Here is a 14,091-nt window from a genome sequence, read left to right as displayed (position 1 = left end):
TGTGTGCTTTTATTTTGAAGGATCCAGGAAGTCCTCTTGTTTACATGGGAACCCGAACTAAATTAGCCTTGTTAGCCCTGTAACTAGCCGCAGCCAGTGCTCTGAGCAGTTTCCTCTCGGTCCTGACCGCGTGGTGCTCCCTCACCGGACGTAAACATGTCTCGGGTCCAGAAGATGCGGATGTTCGTCAGTCAGCGGCTGAACGCGGCGGTCGAAGAGATTCTCGAGGCTTTTGAAAAAGCCATAGAGAAATATGATCAGGAGGCGGCTCTGAGTCAGGAGGTGATCTCCCGCCAGCATGCTTTGCTCTGCGCCCTCCATAAACCGACGATGGAATTGTCGTCCGCAGGTGAGACACCTGGGCGTCCTGAAGTGGACGGGGAAGTATGTCTACAGGTTTCAGCCAGGTCCAGGTTGGAGCTCATTTACTTTCAGGTGCAGTCTCACAGAAATCAGGAAGATTTGATGTTCAGACCTTAAGTACTCAAAGGACCCGCTAAGTGGTACCGTATCAGTGGTTTTACTGTACGAACAAGACTTTTGGCGGAGATCAGACAGCTTCTGGTCTGAATACAGCTAACAAATAGCAACAACCTCACCAGTTTGAGGCAAAAAAAATCATTTGGAATGTGAAACAAACAAGAATTATTCCCCCAAAATTGCATACAGTGCATATAGTAAGTAGTACCCATCCAAACTCAGTAAACTGGAGCTCCCTTTTAGAAGCAATTCTCTTCAATTTTCTCTGCAAGTCTGTCGGGGTATGCTTCACAAATTTGGCATATTTAGCCCCTTTCTTTTTGCCCATTCTTGTGCCAAAATATCTAGCATGAGTCCGGGACAGTATTTCCCAACCCTGGCCCTCCAGGCACACAGCCCTGCATGATTCCCACATTTCCATGCTCAAACAATCGAGGAACTGGTTCTTATTTGAGGATTGTTTTCTGTTTGTGCTGAGGGGTAAACTGAATGATGTGAAAAATGGCAGCACATGTGATGATTTATTTAAAAAACGTCATATTCTTTATAAATCTAAAAATAAAAAGCCAGCTTTTTACTATTTAACAATATTAAGAGTAAATCCAGCCCTACTATACAATAAATGTAGCTAAAGAGGGAGTGAAAAAAGTTGAGTCACACTGAAACAAATAGTAGTCAGAACTATTGGTAAACTGCCGTGGTGTGCTGTGTGGAGCTACTGGTATTTGTTTTCATATAAAAGCATTATTATTTCTTGTATGTTTCTGATGATTTGTATGTTTGCTTCCTCACTGCAGACCAGATTTCTGAATTAAATTGGTTAATTATGGAAATAAAATACCCCAAATGGGGTCTACTCCGTGTCAAGTGCTCAAAGATAATTATCTGTGTTTGTGTTTTTGAGCAGACATCTTCATGCAGCAGCAGCAGCTGCTGCTGAATAAAGAACAGGTCACTCTAAACCACAAAGACCAGAACCCAGAGCAGGACGTGGTTCCAAAGCCTTCGTGTGCTGAAGAGAAACAGCGGGAGGAGCAGACCCTACACCTGGATGAGGCCGAGATCATCGAGTTCACCTACAATTCCAGGCTTGAAGCGAAGCCGTGCGATGACCTTCAGCTGCCGGCTGAACCGGGACCAGTGGGTCCATATCAAGATGTTTCGCTGGTGTTGTCGTCTGAGACTGAAGACAGCGAGGACTACAGCAAAGACTCCGCCGACCCGAGACCGGCTTCAGACAAGCCGGCAGTGCTCGGTAGACCAAAAGGCGGTCTGTGTGGCGAAGAGTTCGAGGCTGCTGAGAGCCTGACTCTTCACTACCAGACGCACTGCAGTAATAGGAAGCAGGGAGTCCAGGCCAGGACCCAGAGCAGGGAGAGGCGGCTTCGGCAGCGCTCCAACCTCAACAAAAACTCCAAAGTCCCGGAAACTCAGAGCCCAAACAAGTGTGACAACTGCGGCAGGGCTCTCCTAAAGAGGAGGCACAGGTGCCCGGCCCGAAGGAAAGACCACCACCAGGAGAGTCCAGGAAGACTGAGAAAAAGGAAGAGGAAAGCTTGAAGGAGTTTGACCAACAGCGAAGACGTGAAGCTGAAATATGAAAAGCAGGAGCTGAATCTCGTGTCCACCTCCGGGACTCTGATAGCAGACAGCAGCAGCTTCACAGGCAGAAATTACATTCAGCATCTGTTCCGTTTGACTTATCAACCTGATTTAAAAGTTAACGTTGCTTTTAATTTGATGTTAAGAAATGTTGCAGAGATTCAGTTCCCCATTAAAACTTTTTTTTAGCTGAAAGTTTGATTCCTATTCCTGAATTAGTCTTACCGGCGAAGGCTCGGGGGGGCCGCACGAGTTCAGAGGCCCGTTAGCATTCAGCCAGGAGCTCAGCTTGAAGACTGGAAACGGCAGGTAATGGACAGCGTACTGTTACAGCAACCACAGAAGCCAGGAAGTAAACATCCAGAAGAAAAGAGATTTGTTAAGATGAGTTTGAGCGTCTGAGGAAGTTTCCTACATCTTAACTATTTATTAAATAAATGGAACTGTATTTAGAGTATAGATGGAAAACCTTCCAGAGGCTTGAGTAATGATATTCCACATTTGAGGTTTATGTTCTGAAACCCTCTGATGAATCAATGGGATATCCGGGGTTGAGAGTGAAGAACCTCAGCAGGAACCTTCTCCGGGAACTAGATTATTTTGCAAAATCTACTTCCACATGAGAAATCAGGGGAGTCGGGGACAAATCCAAGTTCCAGGGGAGATATTTTGAACCCTAAAATTGGAAAACTGGTACTGGTAGGGAGGTGGGTTATTGAGAATGCCACATACGTTAAGGTGGGGCTTGCATCGCAACATTACATTACATTAATCTCACGTCATCTCAACCATAACTCATGAAGTCTGAAAACTAAACAGTACAGCAGGAATAGTTGTTACTGGTTGTAAACATTCAAACTCAGCGAGGGAAGGAATTAAGAGAGGATGAACTCAAACTTCCCTGTTTCACTGCTATGTATATCTGTGTTCTCTGATCAGAGAAGCAGCCCCCTAACAGCAACAAAGTGCAACGTTTCCCAATTTCAACATTACTTAATCTACCCTGTACGTAAGACCTCAGGCTGAATTGATCTTTTCACACCCAGCTTATTTATTTATTATGACGTTAAAATCTCATAAAACGGACACATCAAGTTGTTCTAAATGTTCAGCAGCCACAGTCGTTCATCTGCTGATCGTGAAGCAAAAAAAATCATGGCAAGAAAAGTTTTATTTAAAATTTCACTGCATTAATTAGTTTGTCAACGTACCATTCTTTGCATATTTTAGAAGATTTGATATAACTGGGAGCAGACGCTGATAAACCGAGTTCGATATCTGATATATTCACAACCTGCTAAAAAGTATTCTGGATTCTGTCAAGTTAAAATAAAATCAGACGGTTAAACAAGAAGCTGAACTGTTTAATTTATTCAGGGTGAAACTGAGCAGAGCACAAATCTGAAAGAGCAGTCTGGCCCTCAAAATGTGGTGTTTCTGATCAGTTCAGCAACTAAAATCAGGACCGCGTCAGTGGTGTTGAAAAGGTTTGTTTCAAATGATGAAAAGCAGAGAGTTCACGTTAGCTGCTCAGCCCACTCTTTGGTTTGAGCCGCAGGAACTGCATCAAACAGGTTAAATCACATTCAACTTCACCCAAAAACGGACGTGATCTCGGATGCTTCTGATGCAGGCAATAAATAAATAAAAGGTTGATCAGAACAATCACAAGATGTAGAGACGAGAGTAACAAAGACCAACAGCTGTTTCTATTTGCTCCATCAAACTGAACTGAAATCAAAATCACCAGATTATTGTTATTCCTGTTTGTTGGTGGTCATCTGCGACTTCTGCCCCTCCTTTTTGGCTCTCATGGGCGGTCTCTCGACAGCCAGCCCTCTGATCGCCTCTTCCTCTGGCTCGTCAATGCCATCATTACTTCTCTTGGTGGCCCTCCGAAGGTCATGCAGGTAGTTCTGCCTCTCAATGCAATGACCTCTACAAGAGTTGAAGAGCTCCAGAGCTGCCAGTGGATGGAGCCCGTCCACGTCAATCAGGTATCTGCAGACCAGGTACCCGGTGCGGTTCAAGCCATGGGTGCAGTGGACTCCGATTAGCTTGTCATTGTCCTGGTTCTCCTTCAGGAAACGCCTCACCGCCCGTTTAAAGCTCAGGATTAAAGCATCAGAGGGAATCTGGTGCCCCTCTATGAAGATTTTGATATAAGAGCAGGACTGTGGGACATCTGTGAGTCCGTAGTACCTGGTGGTGAAGGTAAGGTCGATGATCAGACCCAGCTCCTGTTTCTGAGTCTCTACAGAGTCCAGCAGGTCCCATAAACCAAAGGACTGAGACTCAGGAACCTGACAATTCAGAGATGGTTTCAAAGGTACTTTAAAGGCAATGAATCTTGTTCCTGGTATCCTCTGTCCTATAGGACGGTAGTTCAGCCACCGCTCTGGTATACCGTTCTTCTTCTTCTTCTTCTTCTTCTTCTTCTTCCTCTGATGATTAGGCATCTCAGATGCACCAAGGTCCCAGAGGTTTTTACTCCCAGATGAAGATCTCAGACGTGGACCTAAAGCATCCCAAACAGAAACAGTAGCATAAGAGGCCCAAAGCGCCACTCTCAGTGTTAAAACTCCAGACGAAATATATTTGAAAAAAAAAATGTAGCCATGTTTTATTAACTGTATTGATTATCTCTACGAATGTATGGATTTAAAGATTCAATAGGGACAGCTGCATCAGATTCTCCAACTGCATATTCATTTTTACATTTTAATCGTCAGTACAGTACTGGGTTTTACAGATATTTTACTCCAAATCTATTTACTTTACTATCTAGTTATGTCATGCATTGTTGTAACAATAATAGTAATGATAAATCAGTCATAATTAGGTTGGTATATATTACCTGTAATCATAACACGCTGTATGACTGAATGAAAAATGTCCTTGTGTTGCCATGTGCTAAAACCCACCGACAAGCTTAAATGTTTTAAAAAGTACATACTTAGCGCAAGTAACAACTTACTGAAGCTTTAACTTATTCCGAATAGACAAGAAGACATCGCTTAATGTGAACAGAGAGTGTGACACTTTATAAAACATATTTAACTTTGTCGAACAGTAAACAAATACTAAACAGACATATTTTGAAGGGAGTTTGGTCTACAGTTCGTACCCGGTGCAGCGCTGTGACATTAAAGGTTGCGTTTTCTCAACAGACGAAGTGAAGAGTTAAAACTCTGACACAAAATGATAAACTAACGTTAAAACATCAAATTTAACATAATATTCAAGTAACAGAGCGTTTTGTTGGCAGCTGGCAGTTATGCCATGTAATCGCGGTGACGCTGGATATGGCGAACGTTCAACGTTGAAGCGTCCGCAACGTATACGTCTTACGTAAAGACGCCAGGAATCCCGGAAGTGTTTTTCGCACTGTTTACATTTTGCTCTTTGTCTGACGGAAAACCTGAAAAATGTCTAAAAAACGGTCAGAGAGCCGCAGTCTGAAGGCCGGTATCGACCAGCATTTAGCTGCTGCTGCTAAGGAGATCTTGTGGCTCCTGCAGGAGCGCAGCAACGTAGAGCTGCGGGAGCTCAGGGAGCTGGTGATGGAGCAGATCACCGCAGCAGTGGAGCTCATCCTAACTGCGTTCGAAGCGAGCAGAGCAGCCGATAGAGGATCGCAAGCGCCCCGCGAATGTCTAAAAGTGGATTCCAGAGAGGCACGGAAAGGTCAGCTCGATTTGCTGCTTTGCTTAAGCACCACACACAAGTTTGGTGGAGGCTGCCATATGAGTGCATTGTCTGAGATGCTTTCACGGCGATTAAGAGGAAAGAAAAATGCGTCAGGGCTGAACAAAGTTAGTTCAAATACAGAAAAGAGACGTTGTGAAATGAAAATGGAAAATAATTTCTTTGCCTTTATCGTTAAAAATAAGTGTCGTTGATAATAACAGTGGCACTTTTTGCAGATAGTGCTGATGGACACAGTAGGCCTACTAATATTTCTAAGAAGGAAAAGGACTAAACTAATTAAAGACATGTTTAGTTTGTTGCACATACTCTCACGTATAATCAGAATGGGCTTAATACGAAAGTATTTGGTAGATTCCTTGCTTTTTTAAATGAGACTTTTTCTTTGGTGGTATTTTGAAGTTTGGAAACAACAGTTAAGTGCAAAGAGATTGAGCACAGCACACTTTAGGTTACTCACACAAACACACACACAGAGTTGAGAATTCACAGATCTTACAGTTAGAGGAAAGAAACTGCTAAATCACTGCCATGTGACATCCGAAGAATAGGATGTGGTGGGTTTAGCCTTATAATATCCTTTTGGATCCCAAGCAAAAACTCACCGGTATCTTTGATGCTCCTTAGATGGATGCCAATGATGGTTTGGGTAGTTTTAATCCCCTACTGCAGAACTTTCACCAGAGGTATCCATAGATCAAAGCATGAAGCATTATCCGTGTTAACTGTAGAGAATTAATCTGTTGTTTGTTTTCTCTACAGAGTTGTGTCTATCGGTTGGTGTCAGGAGTGTCTCTGATGACAAACGTCTGAAGCAGGATGTCTCAATCGATGGCAGACTGAAAGAGAGTCTGCCCAGTACTTCCTCCAGACAAGAGACAGTCTCCGAACTGGACCACCATCCAGGTTTGCCAGAGGATCCAACCAGAGAAGAGGAAGAGGATGAGAATGACACAACAGAAGTAATATCTTACACCTGCAGAGTGTGTGGGAAGTCCTTTGACAGGAAAGGCTTTTTACTGAAACACGTGGAGAAGCACTCAAAGGAGGCAGAGTGTTTTTGCGGTGTGTGCGGTGAACGTTTGGAGTCCAGTGACGGTCTGAGACGGCATCTTCAAACCCACCGTGACAGCAGCAGGACCTGCAATGTTTGCGGCAAGAAGTTCCCTTCGATCCGAGCTCAGGAGACACACCTGAGGCTGCATACTGGTGAGAAACCTTTTAGCTGCCACCTCTGTGGCAAAGGCTTCAATCAGAAGGGCAACATGATGACTCACATGAGGATCCACACAGCGGAGAAGCCACTCACATGCACTGTCTGCTGCAAAGAGTTCAGTCACACTGACTCTCTGGAGCGACACATGAAGGACCACGATGGTCAGATACCATTTAGCTGCAAAGTTTGTGAAAAAGGCTTCCCGACGAGCACAGAGCTGAGGCGGCACACCCGGGGCCACGAATCTGACAAGCAATCGACAGAGAGAAGCAAACGCAGGAAACCGAGTCTGACTCCATCTCACTCTTGCAAAGTCTGCAAGAACACCTTTCACAATAAAGGTAACTTACTCCGGCACGCAGAGACACATTTAAATGATCCTGACACTCTCTGTGGCGTCTGTGGGGAGCGGTCCGAGTCTTCAGAGAGTATGCAGCTCCACATCCACAGTCACAGAGAAACAAGCAGGATCTGTGAAATCTGTGGCGCCACCTTCAGGGACATGGAGATCCACATGAGGACGCACACCGGCCAGAAACCGTTCAGATGCAAAGACTGCGGCAAGGACTTCCCCAGAAAAGGCTCTCTGGAGAGACATATGAAGCTACACGCTGGTGAGAGGCCGTACATCTGCGAGTTCTGCGGAAAAACTTTCATCGAAAACACCGTCCTGAAGAGGCACATCAAGAGCCACACGGGAGGGAAGCCCAGGATTTACCCCTGCGAGGTCTGTGGCAAGAAGTTCACCATGAGCCAACATCTGGACGTGCACAAGAGGATCCACACAGGTGAGAAGCCGTACGCATGTAGGGTCTGCGGCAAGAATTTCAGGCAGATCGGCAACCTGGACTCTCACATGAGGATCCACACGGGCGAGAAGCCGTTCATCTGCAGCCTGTGTGGGAAAAGGTTTCGACAGAAGATCTCACTGGAGACACACGAGAGGTTCCACAAGAAGGAGAAGGCGTTCATCTGCCAGCTCTGCAGCAAAGGCTTCGTCCAGAAGATTGACCTGAAGAGACACATGCTGACGCACACTGGCGAGAAGCCTTTCAGCTGCGGGGTCTGCGAGAAGAGATACCAGGAGAAACGCTCATTAGACTCTCACATGAAGGTCCATACCGGAGAACAGGTCACCAAGGACTCAGCTGTGACACCGAACTCGAAGCAACAGGAAGGAGTTCACCCCGACTTCATCCAGCTGTGACCTGCAGATTGAGCCAGGGGGGACTCCCTAAGTGATCCACCCCCAGCTGGTGTTTCAGGACATCTGCTGAGAACATGTTACCCTGCAGCTTCATGTTAATGTTCGATCCATCGATTCGATTCATTTAGACCTGCAGAGACATTACAGAAAGAGTTGTGGTTCACTACCATAGTTGATATTTTAAGAACTGTACAGAACAGGGAACATTGGGCCTCATGCAAGAACATTTTCGTATTTTTATTCTAAATTTCTCTCACTTTTTTCGTACGAAGGTCTCGTACGAACACGCCACGTCAGATTCAACAAGCGCTCTTATCTTTGGAAAAAGTGTGTAAACGACCTGCGTAAATGATGAATCCCACGTGTGCATATATAATTGCACGTGCACGAGGATAGTAAATTTGCATACTCCACGCCCAAAATTATACCATGTAAGGCAGTGCTTCCTCGCTCCTGTGCCAGGAAGTGTTGAGTGTTGAGTCTTGAGAATAGGGGCTCTGAGAATGAAGTTCTGCTTTCAGAGATCCAAAAAGGAAAATCTGTAATTTTTAGCAGTGTCAGCAGTGGAATTACGGGATCTGCTAAAGCGAAGAAATGGGAAGCAATTACGAGTGCTGTTAATTCAGTGTCACCTGTAGTTCGTAATGTCAATTAAATAAAAAAGAAATGGTTTGATATGAAAATGGCTTTAAAAAAAAAAAATGTCTCGCCATGGGCAGGCGCTCGATGACTGCAACTAAAGCCGTGCAATCAGTTGTTGCCTCATCATGATGGCTCTTTGATGGGGTGGTTAATGAGGGGGGTCTTCTGGCACCACAGCTTCTGGTCTGCCTGGGCTGGTTCAGGTAGTAGGAGACCCTCGTTCATGGCAATATTGTGCAAATCTGGCATGCCTTCTCTGGGCTATAGAGCAGTTTGCCCCCCGCTGTATCGAGACACACCCACCTGGCCTTCAGCTCAGTGATTTAACGATTTAAGAACAAATCTGTGCGTACAAACGGTTCTTGCACGAGGCCCATTGGTCTTATATTGGAGACTCTCTCTCAGATCAGGAACCTACCTGTTTCTCTGATCTCAGATAAATTTGGGAGAAAATAGGTTTTAAAAAAATCCAGAGCGTCCAGTTTGTTGGCGAAGCTGCTGGCTCTGAAAGATGCCTTCTGTTTTTTAGAGTCAGAATGTTCTGAAATCGCCTCGACCCCACCTGCTTTCACTGATGTCGAAACATTAGTATTGGATTTAGAAAGAAGTTTAAACAACAACTGAAGATGATCTTTAAGCACAAACCTTGCTTCATTCATCTGTAAAAACTTTTGAAACTTGACGGTTCCAGCAACTAAACGCGGGAGGAGCTGAAGATCTGGAAACAACCAGGATGGACTCAAAAACAAAATGTACAGCAGGACTACATTAATCTCCACAAATTGACATTTTCTCTGGTTTATGTGTGGTTTCTCACAGTGAAAGAAAAATTGGGGGGTTTCTGGAGATTTATGATAACTACATAATCAGTTAATTGAGAAGATAATTGATAGAGTAAATGTTAGCAGCAGTCCTGTCAGAACCTCCTCTTCGGGAGTATTAATTTGTCCAACTAACAGTCCAAAACCCCCAAATCTTCACTTTACTACATAAAATGAAACAAACTTTATGTTGATCAGTATAATGTAATATATATATATGTATCATTTTCTTTGTAGATGTATGTAATGAAACTTCATCACTGCAGCAGCAAATTTATAATCCATCATTGTTATATGAGCAGTGTTATAATAATAATAAAAAAATCTCAAAATGACATTTGTGTGAAATTGTTGTCATTAATACATTGAAGATTTCACAATGTCTTATTAATATGAAATGAGACTAATAAAAACGTTACATATTTCCAGTTGTTTTTACAATGTAAATCTGACCAAATATTAATGGTCAGAGCAAAATATCCTCCTTTATATCTTTAAGTACAATCTTTCACAAGCTGAGGGGACTCACAAGACGCTTTTGAAAAACAGTTTACAAGAAAATATGTTTCTTAATGTTAAAATATTTTAAAATCGTAGGTTCAGTAAGTTTGGTGTTAGCCTCGAGCTGGGATGTCAAACTGGTCCTCGAGGGCCGCTGTCCTGCAGGTTTTAGTTGTTTCCCTGTTTCAGCACACCTGATTCAGATGAAATGGACCTCTTAAAAGATTGTTAAGTTCGGCACAAGCCTGCTAATGAGGTATTGATCTGAATGAGGAGTCTTGAAGCAGCAAAACATCTAAAACCTGCAGGACGGCGGCCCTCGAGGACCTGATGTGGCTCACGTTCATCTTTTCCTAACCACTGTAAATATCATAATAGTCCATAGAAAGTGTACTCTGCCTAATATGTTCTTACCTCACAAACCTCTGGCAAAAATGATGCACTCACAACACTTGGAGGATGTTCTTTAAGCTTTTTTATTTTGTAAAAAAAATAAATAAAACATGACACAAAACACTTATCAGATGAAATAAGAGAAAAATCACTTTGTAATCGCTTTGTTACCTGCACCAGTTGTAATAAGTCTGCAGTTAAAGCCTACAGAGCTTACTGGTACAGTAAGTCATACAGGTTTCTATGTCCCGACATTTAAATGTAATATTTAAAGTGTTTTTTGGTGAGGGGGGCTCAAATCAGCACTGAATTATCACTCTTTTGTCACAAAACTCCCCATTTTCAGCTTATCTGTTAGCAATAAAACCTAACCTCTTTTTGTATTTTTTATGATTTGGGTACTGTAGGCTTGAGCCGTGTGTCACAAATAGTCCGAGATGAGCACATTCCTCTGTACTACTTAAAAAAAAGAGACATGAAAGAAACTGATTGAGTTTTAGCATTATGGCCAGTGAATCATCATTATCAGTATTTTATCAATATTTTCCAATCCCCAGGCACGTTTTGAGATATTTCAAGAATTCGGACTGCTCTTCTATGTTACTATACTTATGGTTATTTAGATAATCATACTCTTATAATAACACTGACACTTCCAGCCACGTTTAGCTTCAACTTAATTATCACCTGTATGTGCGACAATGGAAACAAACCGTCTGTTCAGACCTTGCTTCCCAGGAAAACTCCCATGAAACAATGAAAGCGGAATTGAACTCTCCAGTCCAGTAGAGTTCGCTCTTCAGTCTCCTCCTTCCTGAAAGCGAAGTGAAGTGAAGTCGTCTGCGCGGAACTCAAAGTGTGTTTACGTCCCCGCAGCCTCTCTTTGTTCTGGAGGTTAGGAGGGCTCAAAACGAGGCAGAATGGGCGCCGTGCAGCTTCTCCGGGCGTTGGTTTGTGAGCGGATCAGCGCCGTCCTGCAGCTGCTGGAAACAGGAGAAGAAGCGGCTGAGCACCGGGCGCTGAGAGCGCTGCTCACCGAGCGGCTAACCGCGGCTGCGGAGGAGATGATCGGTCTGTTTGAAAAAGCCGCGGCGGAGTACGAGGACAGACTGCAGCGGTCTGAGCAGGAGATCCGCCGCCAGCAGAGGCTGCTGGACACCGTGCTGAAGCCCGAAGTCAGGCTGTGCAAAGTAGATGAGTCCTGGTTAATGAAGTCCTCGGGTACCGTATCAGCTGGAGCCAGCGCGCACTCGCCTTCTCACACTTCCGCTCAGCTTCAAAATAAAAGCCCTCACAGCCAAAGTGGAGAAGCGACAGAAAATGAACACGAGGCTGCAGACAGCGGTGAGTACAACAGCAGTCTGAGCCATCAGACATGAGAAGGTTTTCAGAAAAAGCTGAAGGAGTCCACACCGTCAGTCTTCATGAAATTAGCTTTTTGGAAAAATGAGGGAGAACTTGTTAAAGTAAAAGTTAGGTTAGAATTATGGACGGAAAATGATCTACAATCTGGCTGATTTTCTTTCAGAGGTTTAAGAACAAATTTTCACCAACTTGAAGCAAGAAGACACAGAATGCTGGCTATAACTATGTTGTTAAATCTGCAAAAAACTTTCACTCCCAATGAAAAAATTTCCATTGAGAAATATAAGCATTTCATCGTTATTTTCAATACAAAAATAATTAATCATATAAAAAATGATCGAGCTGCATAAATATACATATTTAGTTAAGTTTTGCAGCTTTTTTTAATGTCATAATTATTATTGTTATTTCTCCGGCAATTGAGGATTTTGGGTTTTAGGATTTGTGATGAAGACAATCCAACATCTGAACACCTTCAGATCAATAAAAGATTGAACACATTAAGTTATTCATGAAGCAGAAATGAACAGAGATTAGTTTATCATCACAGTCTTGTACAAATTTGATTGATTGCATTTTCTGATGAGATTTTCTGCGCTTGTATTCAGAGTCTCTGCGGTCGGTGACATTGAACGACACAAACTTCCAGCCTGCTGTCGACCCAGCAGACCTGAACCAGTCTGACTCTGATACCGACGTCAGTGTTGCTTCCTGCCTGTTGACGCCCTGCTCCGCCTCGCCCGCCTATCACCCGCCTGTCTCTGCGAGCAGCGAGGAAGATCAAGATGACGACTGGACCAGGCACAGTCAGCCTGTCAGATCTGCAAGGAAAAAGAAGAGAGGCCGGCCTTCTCTCGCAACGTTCAATGTTGAGAGAAAACGGAAGCGCTCAAGTCCGGCTCAGATCTTCAGCTGCTACGTTTGTGGACGTTCTCTGCAGGGCAAAGGTTTCCTGCTCAAACATGTCCTAACCGTCTGTGCCAGCAACCCGGATTACCGATGTGGCTACTGTGGTGAGCTTTTAAACTCGGCAGAGAGCCTAAAAGCTCACTTGCAGACTCACCAGAAGAACAGCAAAACATGCTCTTTCTGCGGAAAAACCTTCCACTCCATCCTGGCGCAGGAGCTGCACGTCCGCCTGCACACTGGAGAGAAGCCGTACAGCTGCTACGCCTGCGGCAAAAAGTTCAGCCAGAAGGGCAACCTCACTTCTCACCTGCGCGTCCATGCTGCAGAGAAACCTTTCAAATGTAAAGACTGTGTCCGTTCTTTCTGCCACAAGACTTCTTTAGATCGTCACATGGAGGAACACACTGGAAAGGCGGTGCACATCTGCAGCGTATGCAGTCAGGAGTTCAAAAAGCGTCAGAGCTTGCAGAAACATATGGCGAGCCACCAGAAGGATGGCTCTGACAACACGAAGCGGTGCCGCAGCTCAACGCCAGCGTACACCTGTAAAGTGTGCACGGACACCTTTGAGCGGAAGATCTTCTTGGTGAGACATGCGGAGACTCACCTGAAGGATCCAGACTGCTGCTGTGCAATTTGTGGTTACCAGTACGAGTCTGTTGACAAGCTCCGTGATCACTTGCACTCCCACCGTGATGCCGGCAGCACCTGTGATACCTGCGGGAAATCCTTCCCAGGTCACTCAGCACTGCTGATGCACCTGAGGATCCACACCGGAGAGAAACCCTTTACCTGCAGCTACTGCGGAAAGACCTTCAACCAGGGCGGTAACCTCAAGACGCACCTGAAGATCCACACGGGCGAGCGGGCGTTCTCCTGCAGCATCTGTGGGAAGGGCTTCACCCAGAAACAGACTCTGGACATTCACGTTCGCTTCCACAACAAGGAGAGGCGTTTCCTGTGTCAGGTCTGCGGCAAGGGCTTCATGCAGGACGTGGACCTGAAGAGGCACATTCTGATCCACACCGGAGAAAAGCCGTACTGGTGCAAGGTGTGCGGAAAGAGTTTCCAGGCAAAACGATCACTCAATGGACACCTCAAAGTGCACGCACTCGGCGGGGAGGACGATGGACCGGAGCTGAACGCCAACACAGAGCCGGAGAGGATGGAGTGCTTCTACTCAGGATACCTCCAGCTATAGATCGGGAAGTGTGTCCAGTCAAAACAATCTTTTTTTAAATGTTTGT

The 14,091-nt window shown here is 44.7% G+C and overlaps 4 protein-coding genes across 6 annotated transcripts; 3 read left to right on the top strand and 1 right to left on the bottom strand.

The window, feature by feature from the left end:
• The first annotated feature begins 57 nt into the window (after nucleotides 1–57).
• Nucleotides 58–3,450, top strand: LOC142367175 (uncharacterized). Its single transcript, XM_075449125.1, has 2 exons — nucleotides 58–349; nucleotides 1,388–3,450. The coding sequence occupies exons 1-2, from the start codon at nucleotides 157–159 to the stop codon at nucleotides 2,038–2,040; spliced, it is 846 nt and encodes a 281-aa protein (XP_075305240.1). The 5' UTR covers nucleotides 58–156; the 3' UTR covers nucleotides 2,041–3,450.
• Nucleotides 3,426–5,462, bottom strand: LOC142367174 (RNA/RNP complex-1-interacting phosphatase-like). 3 transcript variants are annotated; one of them, XM_075449123.1, is made up of 2 exons: nucleotides 5,210–5,462; nucleotides 3,426–4,600 (listed from the first exon to the last, which is right to left on the bottom strand). In XM_075449123.1, exon 2 carries the CDS (start codon nucleotides 4,539–4,541, stop codon nucleotides 3,840–3,842), a length of 702 nt encoding a protein of 233 aa, XP_075305238.1. In that variant the 5' UTR covers nucleotides 4,542–4,600; nucleotides 5,210–5,462; the 3' UTR covers nucleotides 3,426–3,839. The 3 variants fall into 3 exon arrangements, with proteins under 3 accessions (XP_075305238.1, XP_075305239.1, XP_075305237.1); XM_075449124.1 differs by lacking the exon at nucleotides 5,210–5,462 and adding an exon at nucleotides 5,060–5,199; XM_075449122.1 differs by lacking the exon at nucleotides 5,210–5,462 and adding an exon at nucleotides 4,940–5,053.
• On the top strand, nucleotides 5,440–9,971 carry LOC142367159 (uncharacterized). The gene is made up of 2 exons (XM_075449106.1): nucleotides 5,440–5,769; nucleotides 6,553–9,971. Exons 1-2 carry the CDS (start codon nucleotides 5,511–5,513, stop codon nucleotides 8,211–8,213), a joined length of 1,920 nt encoding a protein of 639 aa, XP_075305221.1. The 5' UTR covers nucleotides 5,440–5,510; the 3' UTR covers nucleotides 8,214–9,971.
• A 1,441-nt stretch (nucleotides 9,972–11,412) lies between these two features.
• On the top strand, nucleotides 11,413–14,052 carry LOC142367157 (uncharacterized). Its single transcript, XM_075449105.1, has 2 exons — nucleotides 11,413–11,914; nucleotides 12,544–14,052. The coding sequence occupies exons 1-2, from the start codon at nucleotides 11,491–11,493 to the stop codon at nucleotides 14,043–14,045; spliced, it is 1,926 nt and encodes a 641-aa protein (XP_075305220.1). The 5' UTR covers nucleotides 11,413–11,490; the 3' UTR covers nucleotides 14,046–14,052.
• The last annotated feature ends 39 nt before the right edge of the window (nucleotides 14,053–14,091 follow it).

Source organism: Odontesthes bonariensis, chromosome 18 (assembly GCF_027942865.1).
Source record: "Odontesthes bonariensis isolate fOdoBon6 chromosome 18, fOdoBon6.hap1, whole genome shotgun sequence".
Classification (NCBI taxonomy): Eukaryota; Metazoa; Chordata; class Actinopteri; order Atheriniformes; family Atherinopsidae; genus Odontesthes; species Odontesthes bonariensis.
This window is presented reverse-complemented; position numbering and strand designations above follow the sequence as displayed.